The 25228-nt window shown below is 55.1% G+C and overlaps 3 protein-coding genes and 1 long non-coding RNA gene across 6 annotated transcripts; 3 read left to right on the forward strand and 1 right to left on the reverse strand.

The window, feature by feature from the left end:
* The first annotated feature begins 1653 nt into the window (after positions 1 to 1653).
* On the forward strand, positions 1654 to 7189 carry LOC101702588 (ly-6/neurotoxin-like protein 1). 2 transcript variants are annotated; one of them, XM_087186832.1, is made up of 4 exons: positions 1654 to 1757; positions 3159 to 3337; positions 3510 to 3611; positions 3806 to 7189. In XM_087186832.1, exons 2-4 carry the CDS (start codon positions 3286 to 3288, stop codon positions 4000 to 4002), a joined length of 351 nt encoding a protein of 116 aa, XP_087042958.1. In that variant the 5' UTR covers positions 1654 to 1757; positions 3159 to 3285; the 3' UTR covers positions 4003 to 7189. The 2 variants fall into 2 exon arrangements, with proteins under 2 accessions (XP_087042958.1, XP_004837922.1); XM_004837865.4 differs by lacking the exon at positions 1654 to 1757 and adding an exon at positions 2127 to 2300.
* LOC147830235 (uncharacterized) lies at positions 6983 to 13759 on the reverse strand. Its single transcript, XR_015441067.1, has 3 exons — positions 13622 to 13759; positions 11583 to 11748; positions 6983 to 11112 (listed from the first exon to the last, which is right to left on the reverse strand). It is a non-coding gene; the product is annotated as an uncharacterized LOC147830235 (long non-coding RNA).
* Slurp2 (secreted LY6/PLAUR domain containing 2) lies at positions 8247 to 13639 on the forward strand. Its single transcript, XM_004837866.3, has 3 exons — positions 8247 to 8373; positions 11589 to 11693; positions 12063 to 13639. Exons 1-3 carry the CDS (start codon positions 8322 to 8324, stop codon positions 12197 to 12199), a joined length of 294 nt encoding a protein of 97 aa, XP_004837923.1. The 5' UTR covers positions 8247 to 8321; the 3' UTR covers positions 12200 to 13639.
* A 5171-nt stretch (positions 13760 to 18930) lies between the features above and the next one.
* Positions 18931 to 21774, forward strand: Lypd2 (LY6/PLAUR domain containing 2). Of its 2 annotated transcripts, none has more exons than XM_004837867.3 (4): positions 18931 to 18987; positions 19362 to 19481; positions 20138 to 20257; positions 21499 to 21774. In XM_004837867.3, exons 1-4 carry the CDS (start codon positions 18978 to 18980, stop codon positions 21708 to 21710), a joined length of 462 nt encoding a protein of 153 aa, XP_004837924.1. In that variant the 5' UTR covers positions 18931 to 18977; the 3' UTR covers positions 21711 to 21774. The 2 variants fall into 2 exon arrangements, with proteins under 2 accessions (XP_004837924.1, XP_021106966.1); XM_021251307.2 differs by having other exon boundaries at positions 20167 to 20257; positions 21548 to 21774.
* The last annotated feature ends 3454 nt before the right edge of the window (positions 21775 to 25228 follow it).

Here is a 25228-nt window from a genome sequence, read left to right on the forward strand (position 1 = left end):
TGGCCCAGGATTATGAGATTTGTCTCCCAGGGACACAAGTGGTTCCCCTGCCCCATTCCCGCACTGTAGATTGTGTCCCAGCTCCTTCTGGCGCTTGCCCTGCCCTCCAATAGGTTCTCCAAACTCAGGCACAAATAGGAACAAAGCTGAAGATTCAGGGAAGTCTTTGCCCAGCTCTCTAGCTCTCTTCACTCCCATGCTCTTCCCTGGTGGATTCCAGCATCATGGCCTCCCTGAGCTTCCACAGTCTCCTTACGTAAGAGACTTGAGCTGTTCCAGAAAGAGCCCAGCCACATGGATGAGGAGGCTGAGGCAGCTGAGCCTGAAGAAAGGCCGACAGATCCAGGATCACAGAGAGCAACTTGCTGGTGCCTTAGTTATGGAAGCACGGTCCTGGGCAGCAGCAAGTGAGCGGATCCATGATTTGCAATAGAAGGAGGAGCATATGAATTGGTCAGGAGAAAAGTGAGCAGCCTGATGTACCTGGTTTATCCCAAGCTAATCTCAAGCACACCAAGCACATTCCTGGCACCAAGGGAGCCAGGGTTCAGCCGTAAAGCTCCACACACCACTCTGGTGGTTTTGTGTATTTATGGTTAGCTAGGAAACTATGCCGGAAAGTTACAACTCAAGGTGGCTGTGGGTAGATAGAAGTGGGCTCTTACAGAGCACTTCTGGGGGTCCTGTCTGTGCTACGTCTTGTAGCTCCCTTCCTCTATCCCTGGCCACCCAAGGGTCACTGCCCTGTGTTCTGTTCTCTGTGGAGCTATGTCTGGCTCATAATAACAAATCCAATATTAAACATAAATTGTATAATAATAAGTGCAATAAATAAATACAATAATATATTATTTTGTATACTTTGCCTCATTTTTTAGTTTTTTGGTTGTGTTTTGTTTTGTTTCGGAGAAAGGGTCTCACTATGTAGTTCAGATTGACCTTGAACCCACTATGTAGCCTAGGCTGGCCCCGAACTCACATCAATTCTCCTGCCTCAGCTTTCCAAGTGCTGGGATTACAGGTGTGTGTACTATGCCTGGCATTTTTCAGTTTTTAAAGGCAGGACAGTAAATCCAGTTCCATCAGTTCCTCTCAAAGGATGCTGAAGCCGGGACACGGTCAGATTTCTCCTTGAGCATACACTTCCAATGAGTGTGGCTCCCCGAGGGCTGGGACACTCCACACTCTCAGTCAGTAGGTTCTATCCCCTGCCCTGTTCCTGACTCCTGGAACATCTGGGATGGAACCATTTGGCAAAGAGTTCGACCAAGCCGCCTGATTTGTCCAAACTGAAGAATTCACTGCTCAGAGCCCATAAAAATGATTAATCTTTTTTTCTTTTCTTTCTTTCTTTTTTTTTGGTCCTGGGGATCGAACTCAGGCCCTTGAGCTTGTGAGACGGGCTCAGCGCCACTGAGCTAAAATCCCTGGCCCTGACTGATCTTTTTTAAAGATAAAATAAGATTTCAGGGTCGAAGAAATGTTTTGTTTTCTTTGTCACGATAGAAAAGAAGAAAATTTTAGGGCCCATAAAAAGTCATTAAATTTTGCCTAAAATAGAATAAAAAATAAAACTAAATATTTAAAGTTATATAAAAATATTTATTTAAAATTGGAACCACGAAAGCGAGAGGGGCCTGAGAACCACGGGACGCCTTCCAGGCTGGCCTTGGAGCACTGCCAGCGGATTCTGCTTGGGACCGAGGCACGGAGCGTCCCCGGAACGCTGCAGAGCTCAGAAGACAGCGCGGCTGCGGGCAAGTCAGAGTGGGCAGACTGCAGTGGGCCCGGGTGGCAAGTGCCCAGGCGGTGCATGCAAGCCTGAGGGTCTCGAGGATGTTATGCTGGGCTCCGTGTGTGGGGTTACGACGCCTGGGCCACTGTCGCGATCCCTCACCCACCCTCGAAGTCTTAGCAGGGACCTGCTGGGCGAAATCACCACGGGGGACCGAGAAGGAGAGGGGAACAGGGAACGGCCTGAGAGAGGGCGAGGGCTGTGACCCCGGCAGGGCGCGGACAGGGCAGGGACCGGACCTTCGGGGACCTCATTGGACCGGGGCGCATAAGGTTGGAGGCGGGCGGGGGCGGGGCCTGCCTGCTTTCGCACAGGGGGCGGCATCCGGGACGAGTCTGGGGTGATCTGCGGTGAGCTAGAGGAGCCTGGGCAGCATCGGGGGCGGGCGCGGGGCGGGCGCGGGGCGGGGCCTGCGGTGAGCCTCCGCAGTACTGGTTACGTGTTGGGTCCTGCGGCAATCGCCGACTCACAGTTAGACCGAGAGAGAGCCTGGAGAGCGGCTTTGGTGAGTTCCTGGGAGGCCCGCGGGGGCCCGTGGTCCTGAGGGTCACCCCGCAGGCGCTCAGAGTCCTTTCTGGGCCGAGACCGCAGTTTCTGGGGCGGGGCTGTCGGAGGGGGCGGGAAGCGCTGGACCCGCAGCCAAGACCAGAGTCCGACTCTGAGCATCCGGTGTTGGCGCCCGGGAAATGGGTCATGAAAGACAGGTTGTTTTCTGGAGAGTCTAATTTAGTGCCTGGAGCAGGGACTGGCCTGAGTATGGCAGCAGGGCGAGGGAGATCCCCCAAACTCCTTTCCAAAGAGCGGACATCTCAATTGCAAGCACCAAACCAGCCTAGAGAGTTGCTCCTCCCCTCTTGCCCAGGCGCCTCAGGGATGCGTCTCATAGCCCCTGGGAGTGGGCAGGTCGCAGGCCTGAGGGGCCAAGTGGGGCTCCGGAAGTCTTTCTGGGAGAGAGACCCCGGGCAGGAACACACCAGAGCAGCCAGAAGAGACCTCAGCCTGGGGCCCAGTTGGGCCCTGTGTAGAACCCCCTCACCCACAGCCCTGAGGGGAGGGGCCTGTGTGCCATGCTCCTGCAGTCCCCCGTGCGAGTGCACGCGCGCACACACACACGCCAAGGCCTGGTTTGGTCCTGGCATTCGGGCCGCTCCTGCCTTTGGGACCTCCCCACCCTAGCACTGCCCCTGCCCTTCAGTCTGCACTAGCCTCTGGGCCTCTGTTGGAATCTCTGGCTCCTGCTTCCTCCTCCTCCCATCTTAAGTGCCCAGGACACCCTCCCTAACACCCACCGAATTGGTGGCCTCTCTGGACCCACTGCCTGCCCAAGCCCAGCACTGACCACCTATTTTGCCACCCTCTGCAGGGCTGCTGAACCTCCCCGCAGACCAGGAGCACTGGCAAGGGCAGGGGCCTGTCCCATGCCCTCGGTGCCCTGCCCCTGCCCCGACTAAGTTGGATCCACCTACCCAGGCGCTCTCTCACCTCCACTCATGGCGCACCTGCTTGCCCTGCTCCTGGTGGCCGTGGTGGGCCTGCCTCTGGGTGAGTAGACTGAGGCCAGAGGGGTGCACAGGCCCAATTTGGGGAGGTCTCAAAGTGGGGAAGCTGGCCAGAATTCCCAGTGACCACTTCTCCTTTTGACTTCCCTGCCCTGGGGAGAGGTGATGGACTGAAGGAAGGGCTTTCTTCCTGTGACCTTGCACTCTGCCCCCAGCCCAGGCCCTGGACTGCCACGTGTGTGCCTACAATGGAGACAACTGCTTCAACCCCATGCGTTGCCCCACCATGGTTAGATACTGCATGACCACCCGTACCTGTGAGTCTGGCGGCCCCTGAGCTCTGCCCCAGAACGTGGAGGGTACAGGGGGGAGACTCCCACCTGCTCCAGGGTCCTTCCTAGGAGCCCTTGAAAAGGGCACCAGCCCTGATGGCCCTGCATGCTGGCATTAGGCCAAATGGGGTCCCGTCTTTCTCAGGGCAGCCTTCTTGCCCCCCATCTGTCCCCTGCAGACTATACCCCATACAGGATGAAGGTGAGCAAGTCATGCGTGCCCAGCTGCTTCGAGACCGTGTATGATGGCTACTCCAAGCATGCATCCACCACCTCCTGCTGCCAGTATGACCTCTGCAATGGTGCTGGCCTCACTGCCCCAGGGACCCTGGCCTTGGCCTCCATTCTTCTGGCCACCATCTGGGGTCTGATCTAAGTCCTGCTTCCCCCGGGAGACCACTCAAGAACAAGCCTCGGAGAGACAGTTGCACCCTCCCACACTGCATACTCCCCCGCCAACTTTCAGCTCTGAGACCCCTCAACTGTACCAGGGCCCAGGGCTGTCTGTAGGTGGACTCCTGTCCTCCAGCCACCCACAAGGCCTCACTCCCAGGCCATGACTGCTCGCTGTCACAGGGCTGGTGTGTGGGCCTGGCCTTGATGGACAGACTGGGGTCCTCCTCTGGTCACAGGCCAGGGTATCTGGCAAAAGAACAGCTGCTGAGGGCAGGGGCAGTCATTTGGCCTGGGAATTCTTACTTGATGGAACCCTTCTGTGCAGCAGGCCCCTGCTGCAATCTACAAAGTAGGTGGTAAGTGTGCTGGAGGGGGAGGGAGATTATGAACCTACTGGGTCATCAGCAGGATCCAGCAGGGTTATCTCTGCTTCCCACTGAGGCCAGCAGTCATCCAGAGCAGGTACGAAATGAGGGCATGTGTGGAGGCCTTTATCACCACAGCTGTCCCAGGAAGAGGACTAGACCTGGTATCACAGCAGCTCTTGGTTTAGGAGGGGATGGCTCTGCTTCAACAGGCCCCTGAGGCCCCTCTAGCCCCAGAAGCCATCCAGGGTGCAGAGGTGGTGCCATCCAGTTCATTCCAATCCCTTGACCTCTCCACCCCCACCCCACCCTGAGTTCAAGCCAGGGGCCCTGCTATATTTGTTCCAGCCTGTACAGGATGAAAGCCAGACTATTCTGGGCAGGACAGCACAGCAGGTCCTGTGGGGGAGGGGGAGGGATGTGTCCATGTGTCAGATGGCCTGGAGGGGCACAGGGTAAGGTCAGCTGGCCTGCACGGGCAGAGCAGGGGAATGGCATGCCAATCCAAGACCAGGCTGCCCCTAGCTCTGTCCATAGGTCCCTGGGCCAGTCCCACCAGGACAAGTGTGCAGGTATCCAGCCCAGGTCTGCACCAGTGGCCCAGGAGTCCTGTGGGACCCTTCTGCCCTGGTAAAGTCGACAGGGAGGGCATGAGGTCTGCCCTGGGCTGAAGCATCAGACTTCGGTAAGCGCCATTAGTTGCTCCCCAAGAATACAACTTCAGAGCAAATTTGGGAGGCACAGTTCTGCCTAACATCACCATCTGAATGTGGGTGGCCCAGGGAGTGCCTGCCTCCTCCTGCGAGGCTGGGTAGGGCTGTCCTCTTCACTCACAGTGCCTCTGCTCAGGTGAGAGTCCTCTGGCTGAGGGACTCCTCAAGCTGGCCCAGCCCAGGAGGGCAGGATAGCACCAGTTTCCTTGTGGTGGAATTGTCCCTGGCCCCAAACACAGCCCTCCTGGGAGCCCTGCTGGATGTTGCACCCTGAGAGCTGCTTGGATGTGTCCCTGGAGGGGGTTCTTCTCCATAGCCTTGTACAGGACTAGGGTCTCCTCCTGGAGCTCTGTTCCTGTGGCTAGGGGGTGCTTTCTTGCCTCAGTTTCTTCCTTGAAAGGATGGGGTTTGGGGGTAGAAGGTGGAACTGAAGGCCCCCAGTGAGGGGACATTTCACTTTCCAGAAGAGTGATGGTTTTCACACAAGGGCAGGAGGGGGAAAGGGACAAACAGAACAGGGCAGGCTTGGTAGACAGACAGACAGACAGACAGACACACACACACACACACACACACACAGTGGGGAGGAGGTCAAGGGCTGAGCCCAGAGAAGAGCAACCCTGCCCTAGACTGCGGTCTCTTTCCCTGCGGACTCCATCAACAAGCAGCAGCCTTGGAGCCATAACCAGTGCAGGCCCAGGTCCTGCCGGGAGGATCCAGATGAGACTGTGAGTCAGTGGGAGGTGCCTGAGGAGCTGTCATCACCTCCTTTGCGCAAGTCCATTGCACAAGTGGTGTCCTGTCCCAGAGCTGGGAGGGCCCCAAGAAGGGCCTCCCTTTCATCTCAGTGGAGTGCTGGGTCACCTGTGGGCTCAGGGTGTTGGGGGCACCCATCTAGGGGCCACAGTGACCATGCTGTCCCCAGCCTGGGATTCCCACAGATAGTGTCCTACTTGGCTGATCTGTCCTTGGTTCTGTCAGTGCCCAGCACAGGAGGTGCTCACCTAGTGGGAGGTGATGGCACTCCAGGTAGTGGTATTGGCTCGTTTGTCCTGGCCCTGTCCAGGGCGGTGTGACAAATACCCATCTACTCCCACTACTCGTGGCTCAAAGTGCTCCAGGGCAGTCTGCCAGCTGGGAACCACAGTCACGCTCCTTTGATACTGGGGAAACAAAGGCACAGACAGATGAAGGGCTTAGTTGTCCCCAGGTCAACTGGCTCCCTGCTCAACTCCACCCCACCCACCAAGCAGGCTTTTTCCCCACCAGCTGGCATTCACCGGGGCTCTACATCCCTATCCCTGGGAGGGGGACAGTGGGTTTCTAACCCTCAGAGAATTTTAGCATGTTAGATCCTTCTAGAGCTGGAAAGCTTAGGGAGGAAATCCACACCAGAGGTCTGAGGAGTCCAGGACTGGAATCAAGTGTGGAGCATCCAGCCCTGTGTCTAGATGCAGGAGGAAGAGACATGGGATGGAGGGACAGAGAAAAAGGCAAAGGAATATCAGGCACCGTGAGGCTGGCCTTTCCATGGGGGCCCAGGACCTTGGCCAAGCCAGTGGGCATTCCAACTCTGGGGCAACAAGGACCCTTCAACATGATTGGTCATCCAGGGCCACTCCCTGTGGAGAAGCAGCCTGGAACTCTCAAAAGGGGCTTCCTGCTGCTCTGTGGCACCATGGAGTGCACCATGAGATGCGACAGAGCCGGAAGAAGAAGCTGGCACTGAGGCATTGACCTAGAGATGCAGCCAGCTGCAGAGGCCTTGTCAGAATTGTCAGGGTAACACTGTGGCAGGCCCCTCTCCTGCTGGCCAATTTCCCTGGGCCCCAGGAAGGGAAAACAGATCAATGGCTTCTTCACCTCCCTTTACAGCCTCTGATTTATTGCAGTGATCTTCTGTCTTATTTCTGAGGTCCAGGTGCTTCCTTTGCCAATTTCCTTGCTGTCTCTCACCCTGATCTGGACCTGAAATTTCACCCTTAGGCAGAGCCCCTTTTCACTCCATGCTCGACACTGTATACCAGTACCTCGGAGAGTTCCCAACAGCATCCCTCATGGAATGGGTGAATAAATGGATGGATGCACATGTCTGCCCTTCTTTGGTATCTCCCGGTGTGCAGCCAGGCCCCCAGCCCCTCAGTCTCATTTGGTGGATTCTCCTGGCTCCACATCCAGTCCTTCTAGGTCTCGGGCTCTTTCATCTCCCTTGGTCCTGCCTGATATCAGAGCCAGCCCAGGATTCCTGGGACTTCTGAGAGTCACTCAGTTTATGCAAGAGAGGCAGGCCTCCTAGCTCCCTGTGAGGGGCAGACAGGCCTGGGGGAGGCTGGGAGTAGGGGAGTCTGGGCGACAAAGTAGGACCTCAGAACCCTGCTTCCAGACTCTCCTCTTGCTTTCTGGTTCCTGAGCCCATTTACCCAGCAGTCCTCTCAGGATCCCTCCCCTTGGTCCACCACCTCCCTCTCCCTGAGGAGCCCGCTAGACAGACATCATGGTATTGGGGAGGGCATGAGGGTCTCCTGGGTGGCAAGCTGATTCTCTGAGCCTCTTACTCAGCCCCAGCCCTGCTGTGTTTTTGCAGTGTCCTCCTTTTGGCTCTTACACCCTCTTGGGGCACCACCACCCCTTTAGCCCAAGGCCTGGCTGGACCTCCTGCCCCACTGGGCAAATGCTCATGGGTTCTGGGCCCCTGAGTACCATACCAGCACAGTCCCTCGCTTGGACAGCACTCCCCATCCTTCCTCAAGATGTAGCATGCACCCAGCTTCCTTGGCTTGCCTGGGACTGAAAGCCCATTTGGTAGATGGGACGTCCCAGCTCCTTCTGAGGAGTTCTGATCTCCTGACTCCCTCTAGGGAGGTGTGCTGAAGGTGGCTTTGGGTTTCCACCCACTGGAAGCTCCATTTGCATCTTGCAGGGCAAGGGCTGGGCTGGCTGCCTGTGCTAGCCCCTCCTCCCAGCCACTGGGGGACCACCCTAGGCCTGACCCCTCATGAGGTCCCTAGTTCTGCCAACTGGGACGTCTTCTCCGTACGGATGGTGAAGAAGGCCTTGAGGGCACAGTGTCACAAACCCTGGGCCAGGATGGTCCCTAGCATGACCTGAGCCTGGCCCAACTCAGCTCTACCAGGCTGCCAGTGACTCAGAAGGGTGGGGGTGGGAACAGCCATGGGTATAAGGAGAAGCCAAGGCGTCATCATTGTCCTCACCCTGACAACATGCGGCTTCTCGGTGGACTGCTGATGGCCATGGTTTTGACCCTGGTGCTAGGTGAGTCCAGCTCCTCCACCCCTACAGCTCTCACCCACCCCTCCAGTCAGGCCACAACCAGCCCAGGGCTGTGACTGTACCCCTGGGACACCCCCTTTCCTGTCCGCACCTCATCCTGGGTGCCAGCCCCTCTCTGTCCATCAGCCTCTGTCCTCTGCTCCTGGTCCTCACAGTCTTTCTCCTAACATTGACCCCTGGACCCCACAACCCCCGACCCCAGCACAGCCTTAATGCTGATCCTTCACTTCTTGGGCACTTCCTAATCATGAAACAACCCCTTCCCATCCCTGGGCCACTAAAGTTCCACACAGGACCCCCCCCCCACACACACACCTGTTCACACATACAGCTGCTCTGACTGCCCTCTTCCAGCCCTCTAGCCCAAAGTCCCAGCTGGCTGCCTCCTGGAGTCACCCTCTCCTGACACCCTCCTGCTTCCCTGCTCAGGTCTCTTTCTGCCCCATACACCTTGTGGGGGGGCAGGGGGTCCCCACTCCTGTCCTCAGTATCTTGGCACTATGTCCTAATCCATATGCTAGCCCCATCTACCTTGGCTTCAGTGCTTTGGCCCTGGTGCCTGCCTGAAGGTACCCCTCAAATACTGCTGCTCATGCCTAGCTTACACAACTCTTAGCAAAGCCTAAGCTCACCTCACCCCAGCCCTGATGCCCAAAGCAAGACCAGCTAACCTTGTGATCCACCAGCTTTCTGCATACCCAGGCAGCCCCAGCCCTCCTAGGCCTCATCTGGCACAACCTCAGTTTCCCCATCTGTGGATGGGGATGCCCAGGGTCCATAAGCCCACCTGAGATAGGGCACAAGGCCCATGTATGCATCTTTGGTGCAGACTCAGAAGTTTCTGTGCGCAGGAACCACCCCCGAAGACCCCATGTGACCCTGTCCACTGAGAAGCGAAGGTCTTCAGGGAAGAACAGCTCTGTCTTGAGGGCCAGAGACCCTCTGGGCCCCATGGGACCCTGAACTCAAAGTGGAAAAGGCTTTGTCTCTGTCAGGGCAGGGACTCTGCCATCACCAGGCCTCCCTCCTCGTCTGCACCAAGGCCAGTGTATCCCAGGAGCATCTCTGACCCGAGATCGCCCCCCACAAGAGCAACCCCTAACCTCTCCTTCTGGGAAATCTCACCTGCCACAGGGACACACCTGGCCATGGCTTTTCCAGTTGGAGGACTGCGGGGGTCAGGGCCTGTAGCCTCTCCCAAGAGTGCCGCATGCCACATGCTGTAGCTGGGTGCCTGCCCTGCCACCCATGGGCAATGCCATCTCCCAGGGCTCACAGCAGCCTGTTGGGGCTGGCTACCCTACACCCAAGTGAAACCAGAGGGCACATGCTGCCCACAGCCCTGCAGCCAGCAGGACTGTACCTTATCTACTGCCCTTGGAGCCCACCTCATGGTCCTCCCTACTGGAGAACCCCATTCAGAATGGCAGGGGCCACTCAGTGCTCTGTCCTGGGGTCCCAACTCTCCCTCACCCCAGTGGCTGATTTCTGGGAGCTAAAATTTCCTCCACCTCATCCATAAAAATGCAAATGCATGGGATAAGGAACAAAAGTCTTTCTTTTCTTGATAACCTAGCCTTGCCCTCACCCCCAGCCCTAGAATTCTCTCATTTATTCTTTCCACAAATCTCTCCTGAGCCTCATTTGGGGCAGGGGAGGGTTCTGGTTTGATGTATATTTTGGGAGGACCCAGAGGAGGGGGAACAGAGCCCTACCGACTTAGAGGCCTCCCTGTTGGGAGGGAGCCCTGGGCAGGATGACATGGCCACAAGGCACTGGAACTCTGCAGCTGGAGATGGGTATGTCAAAGGAGGCTATGATCTCTGCCAGGATACTCCAGAGGCCTGCCTGAGGAGAGAGCCTTTGAGCTGGAGCTTGTATTGCCAGGAAGTCAGAAGAAACAGCCAGTGCAAAGCCAGGAGGCACTGGGAGGATGCCCAGGGGAGGGCAGAGGGAGGCAGGAGCAGCTTCTCCTTGGCACCTTACCTGTGCCCTGTGGTGTCCCAGTTGTCTCCTGCACTGCCACTGCCCCAAGTATGCTGTGCTCATTCATCAGTGTCCAGAATGACATGCCCGGCCTGTCAAGCCACCACTGGGCCTGATGTGACAGCCTCAGTGGCCTGGCAATTGTAGTGGGGCAAGGCGCATGGGCTTGGTGGCCACTGAGATGAGGCCCTAGTTCCCTCTTGCAGGGGTGGCAGACAATCAAGGCTTATGGCAGGGGCCCTGCCATGGTCAAGGTTTCCTGTCACCTGCTGCGAAGTGCATAGCCTCAGGGCTGACAAGGGCCTCTGCACCTGGAGACTGTGGTGAGCCTGCGCTGCTGCGGCCCTCTGGAACTAGGAGGAGCTCAGCCCCCAAACAGAATGCTATGTGCAGGCCCACTGATGGGGCACCTGATTCAGTTTCCTTAGTACAGCTTGAGGAGGTCAGGCAGGGCCAGTGTCCTCTGCAGGCTCCAGAGCACCCTGGGAGCACCAGGCTCTCCTCTACCCGTGAACTTGAGGCAGGAGTTGAGGCTGGGCACCAAGAGGAGAGAGCCAGGGAGCAGCAGAGACACTGGGTGGAGGACAAAGTGGGTGGGGGAGAGCAGGGCAGAGCTCGATGGAGCACCAAGGCCAAAGACAGGGCTGGGGACAAAGACAGTTATTTGGCAGAAAAAAAGGCAAATAGAACTTACCCTGCATCCTGCACTCTTTTTGGTCAACCTGGCCCTGGTTTCTGCAAAAGGGGAAAACGCCCCATGATCTCAGCCCCAGAATGGAGGCCCAATGGGTCTATAGGGCCTAAAGGTGGAAGTGGGCATGGCCACCTCCCTGACCCCTGCCACCCCAGCTCCACCCAAAGCCCAGGCTGCACCCCTCCACTCCTCTGGGGGGACTTCACCCTACTCCTTCCAGCACATGACATCCTGGGCAAAGGGACACAGCCCAGCTGGCCCCAACATGGTCACTTGTGCCCAGTGACAACAGGGCTGAATGCCAGGGTCTGGCCTGTCCCTCACCTGGGGCTTGGTACATGGTGGATTCCTTCCCTCTCACCACACACACACCAAGGTCTAGATGGACTGAGAAGCTGACTCACAGAGTGGAGGGGCCAGGCTACAAATAGGAGTGGGCGCTGGGTAGTGGGTGGGAGCTGGGCTTGCAAGAGTTGCCACCTGCGTGCTCTGTGCCATTGTCTGTCCCCACCTGCAGCTACAGCCCAGGGCCTCCAGTGCCACCGGTGCAAGGGTTTCGGAGGATGTTCCCACGTGTTCAGCTGTTCAGGGAGCTCCACACACTGCGTCATCATTGCCACACGTAAGTGGGGTGGGCAGGTGGATTGGCCATATCCTTCTTGCTCCAGTTGGGAGATCTGGGTTTAGAGGGGACTGAGCCTCATCCAGTGCCCAGCAGGTAAGGAGCAAACCCGGGACATCTGGCCAGAGCAAGGCCCAGGCAGTTGACCTCCAGTGACCCATGCAACTTTGTCCTTCTGTTTCTCAGCCTGACATTCCTGGGGATCACCTCCACCCTAGGCAGTGTCCCTGTGAGGGCCAGCAAGTACTCCCTGGTGGCCCACATGCCTGATTGCCCAGGGGTGGCCCTCGGCTCAGTGAAAGGTGGGACAAGGGAGTTTGGGTGGCTCAGAGCCTCAAGGACATTTGCGGTTTCTCTCCTACCCCCAAGGGTCCCCCATCAGCTTTACAGACCTGCCTCTGGTCACCAAGATGTGCTACAGAGGCTGCCCCGATGTCTCCAGCCTGGGGTTGGGTCCCCATGTGTCTGTCGCCTGCTGCCAGTCCAGTCTCTGCAACCATGACTGAGCACCTCTTCCCCAGCCAGGCCTGGCTCTGAAGGCCCTCACAGCAGGTCTGGCTCACATTGCTCTGAACCCATTCTTCCTTGAGAAGTCCTGCAAGAAGTCTTGCCCAAATCCACCTCACTATAATCTGGAAGCCCTCCCTGCATGACACCTCCCCGCTCCTGACAAACACCCCCAATAAAATGTGACCAAATCACATGGCACGAGCTGTCCAGTGAGAGCAGAGGGTACACTAGGCTTGGACCATGGGACAGCAAGTTCAGGCAACACCTTGGCCCTTACCACCCCTTTCCAGCTATGGCCTCCTCACCCCGATCGGTCCCAAACAGCTCCTCCCAACCCACCTTCACCCACTAGCAGCCCTTCTAGCCCCCAGCCAGGTGCCAGGCCTGAAAGGTGTAGGGGCCACAAATGGGCTCAGGACCCTCAGCCCAAACTGCCCAAGGGGGGAAGGGCCAGGAGATGAAGAAGGAGGGTTGGAGCCTGGGGTGCCCCTCTCTGTCACCCACCTTGGTGGACTGATGGGAAAGCTGCCACCTCCTGGCCCCTCCTTCAGCGCCAGCTCTCCTGTGTGTTTGCCCTGCTCCCCTCACCTGCTTCCCAGGGAGCCTGGCCCATACTCTGTGTGCCCGCTGTGGGCACCAACGCTCCCTCTGGCTCTTGCAGTCACTGCACCAGCCCGCAGGCCCGGTGCTAGGCAGTGTGCTGTGAGGCAGATGACAGAGCTGCCATGACAGCTGTGAACACTCATCTCAGGGTGGACATGGGAGTTTTGTGAGCTGATGTTTGTAGAAGTTACTCCCTCACTCCACAAATATTTACTCAGTGGCTCCTTGCCAGGCCCTGGGCTGTTTTGGGCTCCTGGTTTCAGAGACACTGATGCATGTCAGCAACTATAGTACACAGGCTCCTCCTTGACATGTCGGCACCTGTCAAGATCTATGCCCTGGCCCTCCAGGGGCGTTTTGGTTCCTCCTGGGCCAAGTTCATATGAAAATAAATAAGGAAAACCTAATGCCTGTGAGAAGGGGGTGCCCCAAGCAAAGAGTGATCCAACAAACAATGTCATCCTAGACAGAGAGAGACAGAGACAGCTGGACACACAGGCAATGCAGAAGACTGTGGACGTGCTATTGGTGGCTCTCAGGACAGTAGCCACCTTGGCAGCTTAGCCGGCCAACCCACTCTGACCTCTCTCACTAAGTCACAAGGCATTTCAGTGCAATCAGAGATTTAAATGTAAAAAGAAAGAAATTATTTAAATGGTAGACAACTCAAGAGAAAAATAAGACTCATTTCTCAAACTCGCTTTTCTAGTCTCTTAAACAATTAATTACTTATTCAGCCCATTAAACCCAGAGTTACCAAGTGACCCAGCAATGGTGCCCCTAGGCATATGCGCCCAAGAAAAGTGGAAACTTACCCACATGGAAACTGGTTCACAAATGTTCACGGCAGCGATATTCACAGCAGCCAAAAGGTGGAAAAAACCAGATGTCCATCAACTGATGAAGGGATAGACAAAAGATGACCTAACTAAACCACAGGATGTTATTCAACTGTATGAAGAAATGAGGTACTAACATGTGGCACAACATGGGTGACATCTGAAAACATCTTGCCAACTGAAAGAATCCAGACACAAAACAGCACATATCCTATGACCCTGCTGACGTGAAATGGCGGAGTGAGGAAATCCAGATAACCTGGAAATAGATTAGTGGCTACCCAGGATTCATGGGGAGTTCCTAAGAGGTGGGGAAAATGGAATGCAGTTCCTGCTCACACCAGTCAATACTATGTTTCACCTCTGAAGCAAAACACCAAAACAGAGGTGGCTTTCTCTCTTTCATCTGAGAGAGAGAGAGAGAGAGAGAGAGAGAGAGAGAGAGAGAGAGAGAGAGAGAGAGAGAAAGGAGAGAGAGAGAGTCCAAAAAGTAATGACATTTATTTGGGAGTAACAGAGAACAGAGTTCTGTAACGGGAATGTGTGTGCCATAGAAAACCACAGGCATAGTCATAGATGCTGAGGCCGGAGGAGTTTTAAAAGGGAACATGGAAACATTCGTGCCAGGGGCTTAGATACCAGCTCTTGGTCTTCCAGACACCAGTGAGGCAGGACCTGGTGTCAGGTCAGTGATGTAGGTATCTGGCTGAGTTCTGGTGGAAGATAAACTTTGTTACAGAAATCTGTGCTTGTAGGTGCAAATCGTAGGGTGTGTGTAGAACAAGGACTCTCTTCTGGGGCTCTTGGGAGGCCCTCAAGACAGTGTTTATCTCAGGCATGCAGGTGGGCCTCTCCCCATTACTTCCAGACTCTATCTTTGCCCAAGAACCATTTCCTCTTGGGATCAACTTTCACGCCAGAAACCCAGCAATTCTGCAGCAGACACCAGCTGGGCCTCCTCTAATTCAACCTAATTCTTCCACTGCTCACCTGGAGAAGGTGTGAGACCCACAAATGGCCCCACTCAGATGCCAAGCCCAGCCCCCAGTCCGTCCTGCTTCTCACTGACCCATCCTGGTGTTTACCTAGGTGGAGTGGCTTGCAGAACTCAGGATGTGCTCTGCTTGTGTTTCCCACTTATTTTCTGGGAAGTGACAAAGGATACCGATGACCATTAGTGGGCAAGATGCACGGATGAGATGTATGGGAGGGGACACAGAGCTCCCATGCCCTCTGTGAGCATGCGACCATCCAGGAAACCCTTCCACCCAGCATGGGAAGGCAGGGAAGGCAGTTCCTTAAATCCTGTTCTTTTTTTTTTTTGGAACCGGGGATTAAACTCAGGGCCTTGTGATTGCGAGACAGGCAGTGTGGCACCAGTGAGCTACATCCCGGCCCTTGAATCCTGTTCTTTTTTTTTTTTTATCATTGGTCCCTGGAGGAGGAGGCTGGGGGTAAGCTGAAAGCCCCACCCTCTAATTATGCAGTGATCTTCCACAAGCCTCTAGCTCACAAAAGACACTTGTATTACTCTAAAGATTCTGAGAGGAGTTTTGTTTTGTATTGATTGTTGGTTTTCCAGTACTGAAGACTGAATCCAGGGCCTGAGCTACATCCCCAGCCCTTTTTTATTTTTTTATTTTGAGATATTTTCTCGATAAATTGCTATGTTGCCCGTGCTAGGCTTGGATTTCTAACCCTCCTGCCTCTGCCTCCTAGAGTACTGGGATTACAAATATGTGCCACCATGCCCAGCTCAATTCCAAGAATTTTAAGAGCTGTATGCTGAGAAACTGGGATGAAGACCAAATATACATTTCACAGTGCCACAGGATTAGTGGAACTGGGGTAATGGTTAAAGGGCACTGAGTTTCTCTCTGACATGATGAAAAATGCTAGCCTGACTGGAAATGTTTCCATGTGTCAGTGAATATACTAAAAGTTGCCAAATTGCACTCTTTAAATGGATAAGCTGCACAGCATCTGAAGTACATTCAATAGAGATGTAAAAAATGAAAAAGAAAAAGACAAGATACAAAATCCAGTTTAAGAAAGATTCATAAATGACTACATAAACATCTTTTTAAAAACACATATGAAAAGTAATCCCAGCGCTGAGAAGGCTGAGGCAAGAGGATTTCTGTGAATTTGAGACCAGCCTGGGGCTACATAGTGAGTTCAAGGCCAGCCTGGACTACATAGCAAGACTCTGTCTTACAAAAAATGAAAAGAAAAGGAAAGAGGAAAGAAAGAAAGAAAGAAAGAAAGGAAGGAAGGAAGGAAGGAAGGAAGGAAGGAAGGAAGGAAGGAAGGAGGAAGGAAAAGACCATAACAAAATGAAAAGGCAGTTGACAGTAGGAAACATTTGCCATATGTGTTGAGAAGGATGCAGTCTTCCTTGTGTGGCAGACACTTACAGGTCCCCAGGAAGGTGGCACCTGCAGGAAATGGGCAAAGGCTCACCCAGCAAGGTCGAAGATAAAGACCCCTGGGTGGTCAAACAAAAGGAAGAAAGCCACAGCACTCAGGATCAGAGGCAGTAAGTGCTCTCTAAATTTACACACCAAGGAGATACAGAGCACTGAGAAAGGACCAGGCAACACCTCCATGCTGGATCAGAGCACTGAAGAGCTCGGAAGTGTCCCTCGTGTTACGTCCAACACTGGCTCCCAGAGTGTTGCCCCAGACACCCGCAGCTGGTGGGATCTAGGAACCTGGCTGGAGACCCTGAGAAAAGGGTTTAGGATTCCGAGGCTGGAGCTGGTTAGTATTGAAGAATACCAATGTACTGGTTACTATTGAAGAGTGCTGGGTATCCAGGGAATATCGTCAATAAATTATGGTTATGTATTTGCCACTGTATCTCCTTGGAAGCAAAGCAATGGCCATGGGGGGAGGGCACAGTCCCAGGGACAGTAAGCTTCAGTTTACACAGAACCACCCTTCCAGAACCATCCCCGGCTACATGGCTGGAGGATGCAAAGGACAGGTTCTCAGAAGATGTATGATGCTGTGTGCAGTGCTGTTTGTACCTGACACACATGTACAGAGGCTAGACTGTGGGGTACCCATGTGCCAGAAGACAGGACAAACATCCTGAGGCCCAGGCTACTTCCTTCAGATATAGAAACCTCAGCTTGAGAGCCAGTGTTCTGCTCTGCAGGGTGCTCCTCAGAGGGGGCAGAACAGCCAGGACCCCTGTGAGGACACCCTGATCTTCCTGGAGTGGAGACTGGCCACAGGAGGAAGCATCCCAGGGGCAGCTGGGGAGGAGAGTGTGGACAGACAGGGCAGCAGCACTCCCAGCAGGCATTGCTTGGGTTGAGGGTGATTGTGGCCAAAGTAAATCTTGAGGCCTGGGTGGAGAGCACTAGCTCCCACAACAGAAGTCTGTGTACTCAAGTCAGAATAGGGCAAGATTTCCCAGATGTAGCCAGAAACTTCCCCTGCCTTGACCATAATACCCCTCATGGAGCCCCCCAGATGATATAGGCCTGCCAACACTAGACTAGCTGGGCCCCCGTCCTGGAGCAGAACAAAGCTGAGCTCAGACACTGGCCCACAGAATGTGACAGGTATGGGTGACAGGGGGTACTGAGCAACCACAGGACATTGAATGACAGTGGGGCAAGGAGAGACCATGGGACACTGGAGTACCACAGACCATGGGATGCTGAGTGGCAGAGGACACTGGAGACCATGCACTTGTGCCCACTCCACACTGGGCTTTCTCTGACTCACTGAACTATCAGCAGAAACAGCCCCAGAGCAAGGGGTGGCCTCCCTGAGGGCCTGCCATCCTCCTCCCTGAAAGAATTGAACCTTCATCCTGACCTGTAAGGAGGGTCCAAGCAAGGTCTGGACAGGGACTCCATACAAGGAATCCCACCATGCACCATGAGAGTGGTATCTGCTCCCTGCATCACAGCATCACAGTTCAAGGGTCAATTCTGAGGTCAGCATGTCCCAGGCAGATTCACAACCCCAGTGCAGGTTCTCCCTGGTCACAGGCTAAACCTTGATCCTGATCACACTCTGAGCCCTGCCCCAGAGATCCCTGAGGAACTGAGCCGGGCAGGGTGTAGGCCTCCTAGATAGAGCCAGCCCAAACCTTGGCTGGGCCACATTCCTCCCCACCCCAAGCAGGCAGCTGCCACTCTGCCAAAAAGTGCAGCCTGGGTCTGCCTAGGGAGAATCAGATGGAAACTCCAGGAGGAGCCCACACCTGGAGGCTGGGCATGTGTTTGGGCGAGAGGCACAGGTGGAACGCTGGGCCTGAGGACAGGAAGGAACCCAGCAACTGTGCAGGACACTGGGCTAGCCCTGTGAGACACCTGGGTGTGGGGGGTGTTCGATCCAGGTAGCTGCAGTGCAACCTGCTGACTGCAGTATCGCAGCCTGGCTGCCTGGTGATGGATGTGCAAAATCAGACAGGCTTGGGCTGCTGCCGGCTTGCTAGGTGACCTGCCTAAGCCAATTAGCTTCTCAGAGCCAGTTTCTTCATCCAAACTAAAACTCATCAGTTTATGACCCTCCAGAGTTGTGAGGAAAAATAAGATCCAGTAGGCTGTCTCTGACTCGCGCTGGGTATGGGGGAAGCCTGGGCCCCACACACCACCCCTGAAGCACTCTCGGTCTTCCCCAGCACTCAGGAAAGCAAGGGTTCAGCCCATGCCAGTGGTAAAGACCCCACAAGGAAGCCTAGGGGCCATAAAAGGGGCACAGAGTCCCCACATAACTGGAGGGGCATGAGGGAGGGGCATTCCCAGCAGCCTGGGGAGCAGGAGCAAAGCCCAGGAGTGAGATTTGGACACCTAGACCCCATAGGAATTGAGCCAGCCCAATGAGACTGTGGCTTGACCATTAGGGAGGATTGAGCAGGGGTGATCAGGTACTGTGGGGTACACATGGGCAGTGGGAAACCACGGACAGTCCTGCCAGGAGACATTAGCACCCAAATTCAACTCTTTCCCAAGGCCAAGGAACTTCCCTCAATTTTCTTACCAGCAATCAGGCCAGAAAAGTTCTGCCTGAGGCTGCCCCAGACCCAGGAAAGACCCAAGTGTGCTGATGGGCAGAGCAGGGCTGGCCTCCAGTGAACAATGGGATTAGGGTTCCCAGGGGGACCCTGGGCCCTCCACAGCTCAACCTCCATCCTTGTCCTTCCTATTGGCCTAGCAGTTTTCTGTCTTTGTTCCTTAAGCCTCTGAACAAACTCTGGGCTGAAGGGGAGGGACAGTTCAGCCCACAGCCTCCCGCTCTGCACTAATCATTTCAAAGGAGCTGGATTGGCAAGATCTTCTGGGGAGATTCCACCCCATGGCTGTGGACCATGAATGGAGGTGAAGGAACCTTGCGCAGGAGGCTAGCAGGAGAGCCCCCACCACCCCTTGCTCCTTCCAGGCAGGCCGAGCCTGGACCCGAGCAGAGGGAAGAGGAAGCTGAGGGAGTGAGGAGTCAGGGAGGGTCCCCAGCCAGGAGATGCAGAGGGGAGGGTTCCAAGGGGAGAGGGTGTGGGCCCAGGCCAGGGAAGAAGGGTCAGGCCCCAGCTGGGGGAGGAATGAGGAAGGGCAGGGAGGAGGGGTGGACTTGAGTGTTCAGAAAGAGGCTGCAGTGCCTGGAAGACCAGTGTTTAAAAGGAGGGGAGGGGCTCTAGGGCTGGGCGGGGTCTCCGCACCCCCACCCTAGGGAAACCAGATCCTGCTAATCCGCTCAGCTGACCTGTTGGACCACCGCACTTGGCCTTCAGCCTGGAAGGCAGAGGACGAGGAGCCAACCAGGCAGAGGATGTGGCCGGTGTTGCTGGTTCTGGCCCTGGCCGCCCACAGGGAGCTCGGTGAGGTTAAGGAGCAAGGGGCGAGGGGCAGTGGGAGTGCTGGGGACAGAGACTTGCATTGTGTTCAGGGTGTACCTCCCCAGCAAGCCCCATCTAACATCCACCTGTTCACAGGGAGGCATTGGAGGGGCAGGGGGCAGAGCTGGGGGAACAGCTTCCCACTAGCCAGGTCTAAGGAGGGAAGAAGGAGGGCGGTACAGCCAGCGCCGGACAGGGGCCTGGGCCCTGTGAAGGCAGGAAAGCAGCCACCTCCCAGGTTCAGGGCCAGGCTGGCCTGGAAGCGTTTCTAGTGTCTGTTTTGGAGGTACTGGGGGTTGAACCCAGGGCTTTTGCACTAAGCTACATTCCCAGCACCCCCCACTCCGGTTTACTCTAATTTTGAGGCAGGGTCTCACTAAGTCACTAAATTTCCCAGGCTGCGCTTGAACTTGTGCACCTGAACTGCATGGGCTAGTGGGAGTCAGGCAGCTCCCTGGGGCCCATTGGTTAGGGCCCTGCCCACCAGCATCCCACCCCGAGGAGAAGATGCCTTTGTTAAACTGCCTAGTGTCATTGTGCCTTCAGACGGGGGTCTCTGGGACAGAGTAATGATCACTCCTAGACTGTTTCTGGATGGGGGAGGTGCCTGACCCAGCCACCCCTCATCACCCTCTCAGTGATGGCCTTGCGGTGCTACACCTGTCAGGAACTCACGACTGTATCCAGCTGCATCACCATCACCGAGTGCAATGCCAACGAAACCATGTGCAAGACCACGCTCTACTCCTTGGAGATGGGTCAGTAGGTACTGGGTGACCCGGGTCAGGGCCTGGCCTGCTGGGACCCCTACAGGGGACAGCCACTGTCCCACTCACTTGTAAGAAAAGGCTGTCTATCCCTGTCCCTTCCTCCTGCCTCCTTCCCTTGTCTTAGTGAAAGGGCCCTCCAGCCTGGTTGGGAGTCACCAGGAAGGGTGGCTTACTTACAGCTTGGTTTTTTTGTTTTGTTTTTTTCCATTAAGTTTATTGGTACATTTTAGGTATACAATACAGTTACATTCAACATTGGGAACTTGTACCTGTACATGATGGATCTTGGTTTTTATTTTTTCCCCATTCCCCTGCCCTCCCTTCACCCTCTCCACCTCTTCCTCTTTACGCAGGCTTTGTTTCCATTTTTTTTTTCCTTTTCTCATATTTTTTCTTTTCCCTTCTTTCCTTTCCCCTACCCCTTCCACTTCCCCTACTCCTTTAGACCTTTTTTTCCTATTGCACAATATCAATTATACATTTTGATCCTTAATTTACACTTTTAGTTTTTCACACCCGAGAAACTATTCAGTATTTACACGTGTCCTATTTATTTCTCTTAAGAGTATTGCCTCAATGTGCATCCACTTAGCTATAAATGTCTCTAGTTTCTCATTCTTTGTGGCTGAGTAGTACTCTATTTTATTAAAAACCCCACATCTTCTTTATCCAGTCTCCAGTTGATGGGCACTTGGGCTGCTTCCAAGTTTTAGCTCTTATAAATTGTGCCGCTATGAACATGGGTGCACATATATCACTGTGGTATGATTCTTTTAATTCTTTGGGGAAGATCCCCAGCAGGGGAATGGCTGGGTCAAATGGGACCTCTAGCTCCACTTCTTTGAGGTATCTCCGTACTGATTTCCACAGTGGTTGCCCCAGTCTGCACTCCCCCCAACAATGGAGAAGGGTTCCTTTCTCCCCACACCCCCCACCAGCATTTGTTATTGGTTGATTTCTTGATAGCAGTCATTCTTTCTGGGGTGAGGTGGAATCTCAGTGTTGTTTTCATACTACTTACAGCTTGGTTTTACCTGAATTGGGTGGAAATCACCTATCCAGCAAGGAACCCCAGGGCAAGAAGCCTCACGTGTCCCTGGCACATTACAGGCTCAGCATGGGGGAACTGAGGCCTCTGGGATGGGTTACCCAAAGCAGGTGGCCCCTAGGGCTGGGGCTTAGAGGCAGAAAAGGACTGGCCCTTACAACTTGCACTCTTGTGCCCACAGTGTTCCCCTTCCTGGGGGACTCCACAGTGACCAAGTCCTGCTCCAGCAGGTGTGAGCCCTCGGACGTGGATGGCATCGGACAGACCCGGCCTGTTTCCTGCTGCAATACTGACCTGTGCAACGTGGACAGGGCACCTGCGCTGGGTGGTGCCCACAGCCTGGCCCTTGCCTTTGCCCTTCCTCTAGCGCACCTCATGGGCCTTGGGCTCTAAGCCAGTTTGCCCCACCGCCTCCCACCCCACCCCCAGATGTCTTAAAGAAGTGCAGGGCCTCTTGCCCCCGTCTCCTGAGTCTCCTTTCTGGGCACAGATCTGCACTGGGCCAGGGAGGGGCCTCCCGGCTGGCTGATTTCAGGCTTGTCCCCTTTGTCTGTCTCTCCTATCTCCTTCGATGGGTTTAAGCTCCACCCTATTAGCAAAGAGAGTCACCAGGACTAGACAGACACACAGAGCAGGCAGACCTCTCCCCTTAGGCCCTCAGGGGTTGCAGGGAGTCTGGCCAGGGTGGGCAGAGGTTGGACCCAAGGAGATCGCTTGCCAGGGCCCCCTGTCATCCGCCTCTCTTCTCCAACCCTGCAGGCCCTAGCTGAACCTGCCCCCACCTCCCCTCCCTGCTCCAGGGCCCTGGGTGAGCTGGCCTCCAGCCAAGGTGAGATGGGCTAGGCCACCTTCCTCCTTGCATGGCCCCAGCCCACAACCCTGAGTCCAGGGGGCCTGCCCCTCAGCCATCACCCCCGCCAAGGATCTCCTGCTCCTGGATAGAGGGAGGCCATCCTGGGGTGAAGGTCCTATGGCCAAGCACCACAGAGGATGCTCCTTTGCTTGGAGGGAGAAACCAGGGGGTCTCCAGTCCCTGGGACCCAGGAGCTCCCCACTTCTGCCTCCCATGGGCAAGACCTGCTACCCCTATTGCTCTGCAATCCTGGACCAGCTCCTGGGGTGGAGGGATAGGGTTCCCACAGCCCAGTGAGTGCCACCACCGGCCCTAGGGCACAAGTGACTGCAAGTGTGGCCACCATCTGCCTGGAGGTCCCTGGGGACAGAGTAGCTGCATCCTCCCGGAATGGGGGTACCTGGGAGGCTGGGAGCTTTAGTGGTGGTTTGAGTGCCCCCATGTGGAGGTGTGACTCTGAGCTTTGACTTTGTCAAGAGGGAGACTCGATCCTCTCATCATAGCACACCCTACAAAACACATGTAGTCCACCAGCATTGGAGACCAGGCCCAGCTGTGGCTATCAATCAGGCCTCAACCTGTGATCAAGATCAGGGCTCTGTCTATGACCAAGGAGCAGGACTCAGACCAGAAGCAAGGATCAGGTTTAGTCTGTAACCAGGGTAAAGGCTCAGTGTGTGACAGGGGAAGGGTTCAGTTCATGGTATCTGTCCTGGCACCGGCTATGTGTGAGGCTGTAGGACCAAGCTTTAGAGCTCTATCCTTGATCTCAGTCTCACGGGCTATGAGCCTCCCTTTTGGGAACCTGGTCCTGTCCTGGACTTGTTTCAGCCTGAGTCCTTGAGCCTCACTGGTGGGGAAGTAAGGTGGAAAGGGGTGCTTCAGCCAGGTCCCAGCCTGAACCAGGGCCCCACCTATGTGGAGGCCCAAATAGTTCCATGGCCTGTAGGAAACAGGGAAGGACTTAGTTTGATGGGGAACAAAGAAGCCAGTGGCCCCAAATTTGGGCTGGAAGAGGAGCCAGGAGCAGATGGGGAAAGAAAGAGCTGAGCCCAGTGTCTGGTGGCCCAGGCCACTCAAACTCCTGGGCTGGTTGATGAGGTGGACTCTCCTCCTTTCCCGGGACCTGCCAGCTCCGGCACCTTTCACCTCTGTTCCCGAAATCAGGACTGATGTCTCTGGTCTCTGGCCTCACTCTTGTCCTAAGCAGCAAAGAGATCCTCTCTTGAGCTGATGGCCATGACCGCCCAGGCCAGGGATGAGCACCCTGCCTCAGCACCCCCAGGAGGGAGCCCTACACCTGCATGGCAAGCCTGGCCATGGGCCAGGGTGAGGCTGGAACCAGCACTAGCCTATAAGGGCAACAAGGAGCCCACCTTGCTGTTCCCAGGGTCTTCACAGCTCCCTACCTGTCTTGGGGGCCCAGTATTCTACCCTAGTGTGGGCAGGGAAAGGCAGCCATCTTGCTGAGGAAGATGATAGTGTAGGCTTCTGGAGCTCAGCCATGGCCAGCACTCCTCAGCAACAGCACTACCCACCAGCAGCAGGACTCTTCCTTCCACTGTGTCCACTGGCAACCCTTGCTCAAGCTCCGGCAGTTACCTCCTTTCTCCCTGCCTCTTCCCTCCCCACTCCAGCCCTCTGTCTGGTCAGCAGCCAGACCCAAGAGAGTCACTCAGTACCTGTCTGTGGCCCAAAACCTCAGGCTCCACAGGTCAAGCCAAGCAGGAACTTAACTCAGTTAGCTGCTGTTTATAGTGGTAAGGTGTGTCTGGTTCTGCAGCCTGAACACAGGGCCAGGACCAGGAGGCACGGGTATCATAAGGGCAAATTGGACCTCAAAGGAACAAGGGCTGAGATAGATCTGTTTAGAAGGGCAGGGGATTCCCCAAGAAGGAAATGAGCTCTCTAACTCCAGGGGTATCCAAGCCTGTGCTAATTAGTTTTGTCAGGCCACAGGACATTTTTACCCTGGGGAAAGGTCAATTTAAGTTCCATGACAGAGTTTAGGCTGGGCCACAGCCAGCACTGTCCTGGGTCTCTTTGAAAGAAACATCAGTCCCATGTCTTCAACTACCCAGACACTTCTAATCCCACCCATCCATCCATCTGCTCTTTTATCCAACCATTGTCTACTCATCCTACATCTTTTCATCCATCTATACGCTCACTCATGCTGCCATTCATCCACCCATCCTATCATCCATACTTATCCACCTATCCAGCCACCCACCCATCCTATATATCCTCCAGCCTGTCACCCGTCCACCCATCACCCCACTTACCCTTATATTTATCCAACCATACACCCACTCACCTCTCTCATCCATTGTTATCCATTCATTGACCCGCCTACCCCATCCATCCTCTATTCACTCACCAACCATGCATCTATCCCCCCATCCATCCCTCCATCTAGCAGCCAATGCTGCTCAATAGTTAGCACTGCCAGGCTTAGTTGAAGGAGTCCTACAGGAATGGAAATTCCAGGTGCTGTCTGACCCAAGCATTAGTCCAGGAAGGGTGGGGCAGGCATCCAGTTCCAAGGTAGGGTTGGGGCTTTAATTGTATCCTGAAGGTAGTTGAGAGCCAGGGAGGGTTTCTGGGAAGCAGTTCCTGGTGCAATTTGCATTTTAGCCATTGCCTCTGAGTGGAAGGAGTGGCCAAGAAAGGGGAAGCAGACTCCCAGAGACGGACAAGGTGACCTCATGGAAAAATGGGGCTTGTGGGAATTGGGCAATGGCCAGTTGGGTAGGAGGGGACAGGTGTGGCTCCATCTTGAGGATTGCTTCGGTGCTTGGCCACGCTTGGAGGGCTCTGAAGTTTCTGTGTCCCTGTAATGGTCAGGCAGTGGGAGATAGAACTTAAGTGTGCCCCATCAGAGCTTCAGTTCGTTTCTACTGTCAGTCTTGCATGGCTTAGGCAGTTTTTACACATATCCCCCCATCTCTGCTGCCCAGCATCCCTGAGGAGTAGAAAGAATCATCATCCCAGTTTACAGATTAGACACAGGCTCAGAAAAGAGGAGAAATGACTTGCCAATGGCCACACCGCACAC

Source organism: Heterocephalus glaber, unplaced genomic scaffold, assembly GCF_053883595.1.
Source record: "Heterocephalus glaber isolate CG9 unplaced genomic scaffold, H.glaber_assembly_v1.0 deba00000281, whole genome shotgun sequence".
Taxonomy (NCBI): Eukaryota; Metazoa; Chordata; class Mammalia; order Rodentia; family Bathyergidae; genus Heterocephalus; species Heterocephalus glaber.

Coding starts and splice junctions, on each gene's coding strand:
- LOC101702588 (XM_087186832.1), top strand. CDS start 3,286: ATGGCGCACCTGCTTGCCCTGCTCCTGGTGGCCGTGGTGGGCCTGCCT. Junction 3,338..3,509: donor CGTGGTGGGCCTGCCTCTGG/GTGAGTAGACTG, acceptor CTCTGCCCCCAG/CCCAGGCCCTGGACTGCCAC. Junction 3,612..3,805: donor CTGCATGACCACCCGTACCT/GTGAGTCTGGCG, acceptor TGTCCCCTGCAG/ACTATACCCCATACAGGATG.
- Slurp2 (XM_004837866.3), top strand. CDS start 8,322: ATGCGGCTTCTCGGTGGACTGCTGATGGCCATGGTTTTGACCCTGGTG. Junction 8,374..11,588: donor GGTTTTGACCCTGGTGCTAG/GTGAGTCCAGCT, acceptor CCCCACCTGCAG/CTACAGCCCAGGGCCTCCAG. Junction 11,694..12,062: donor CTGCGTCATCATTGCCACAC/GTAAGTGGGGTG, acceptor CCTACCCCCAAG/GGTCCCCCATCAGCTTTACA.
- Lypd2 (XM_004837867.3), top strand. Junction 19,482..20,137: donor GGCCGCCCACAGGGAGCTCG/GTGAGGTTAAGG, acceptor TCACCCTCTCAG/TGATGGCCTTGCGGTGCTAC. Junction 20,258..21,498: donor GCTCTACTCCTTGGAGATGG/GTCAGTAGGTAC, acceptor TTGTGCCCACAG/TGTTCCCCTTCCTGGGGGAC.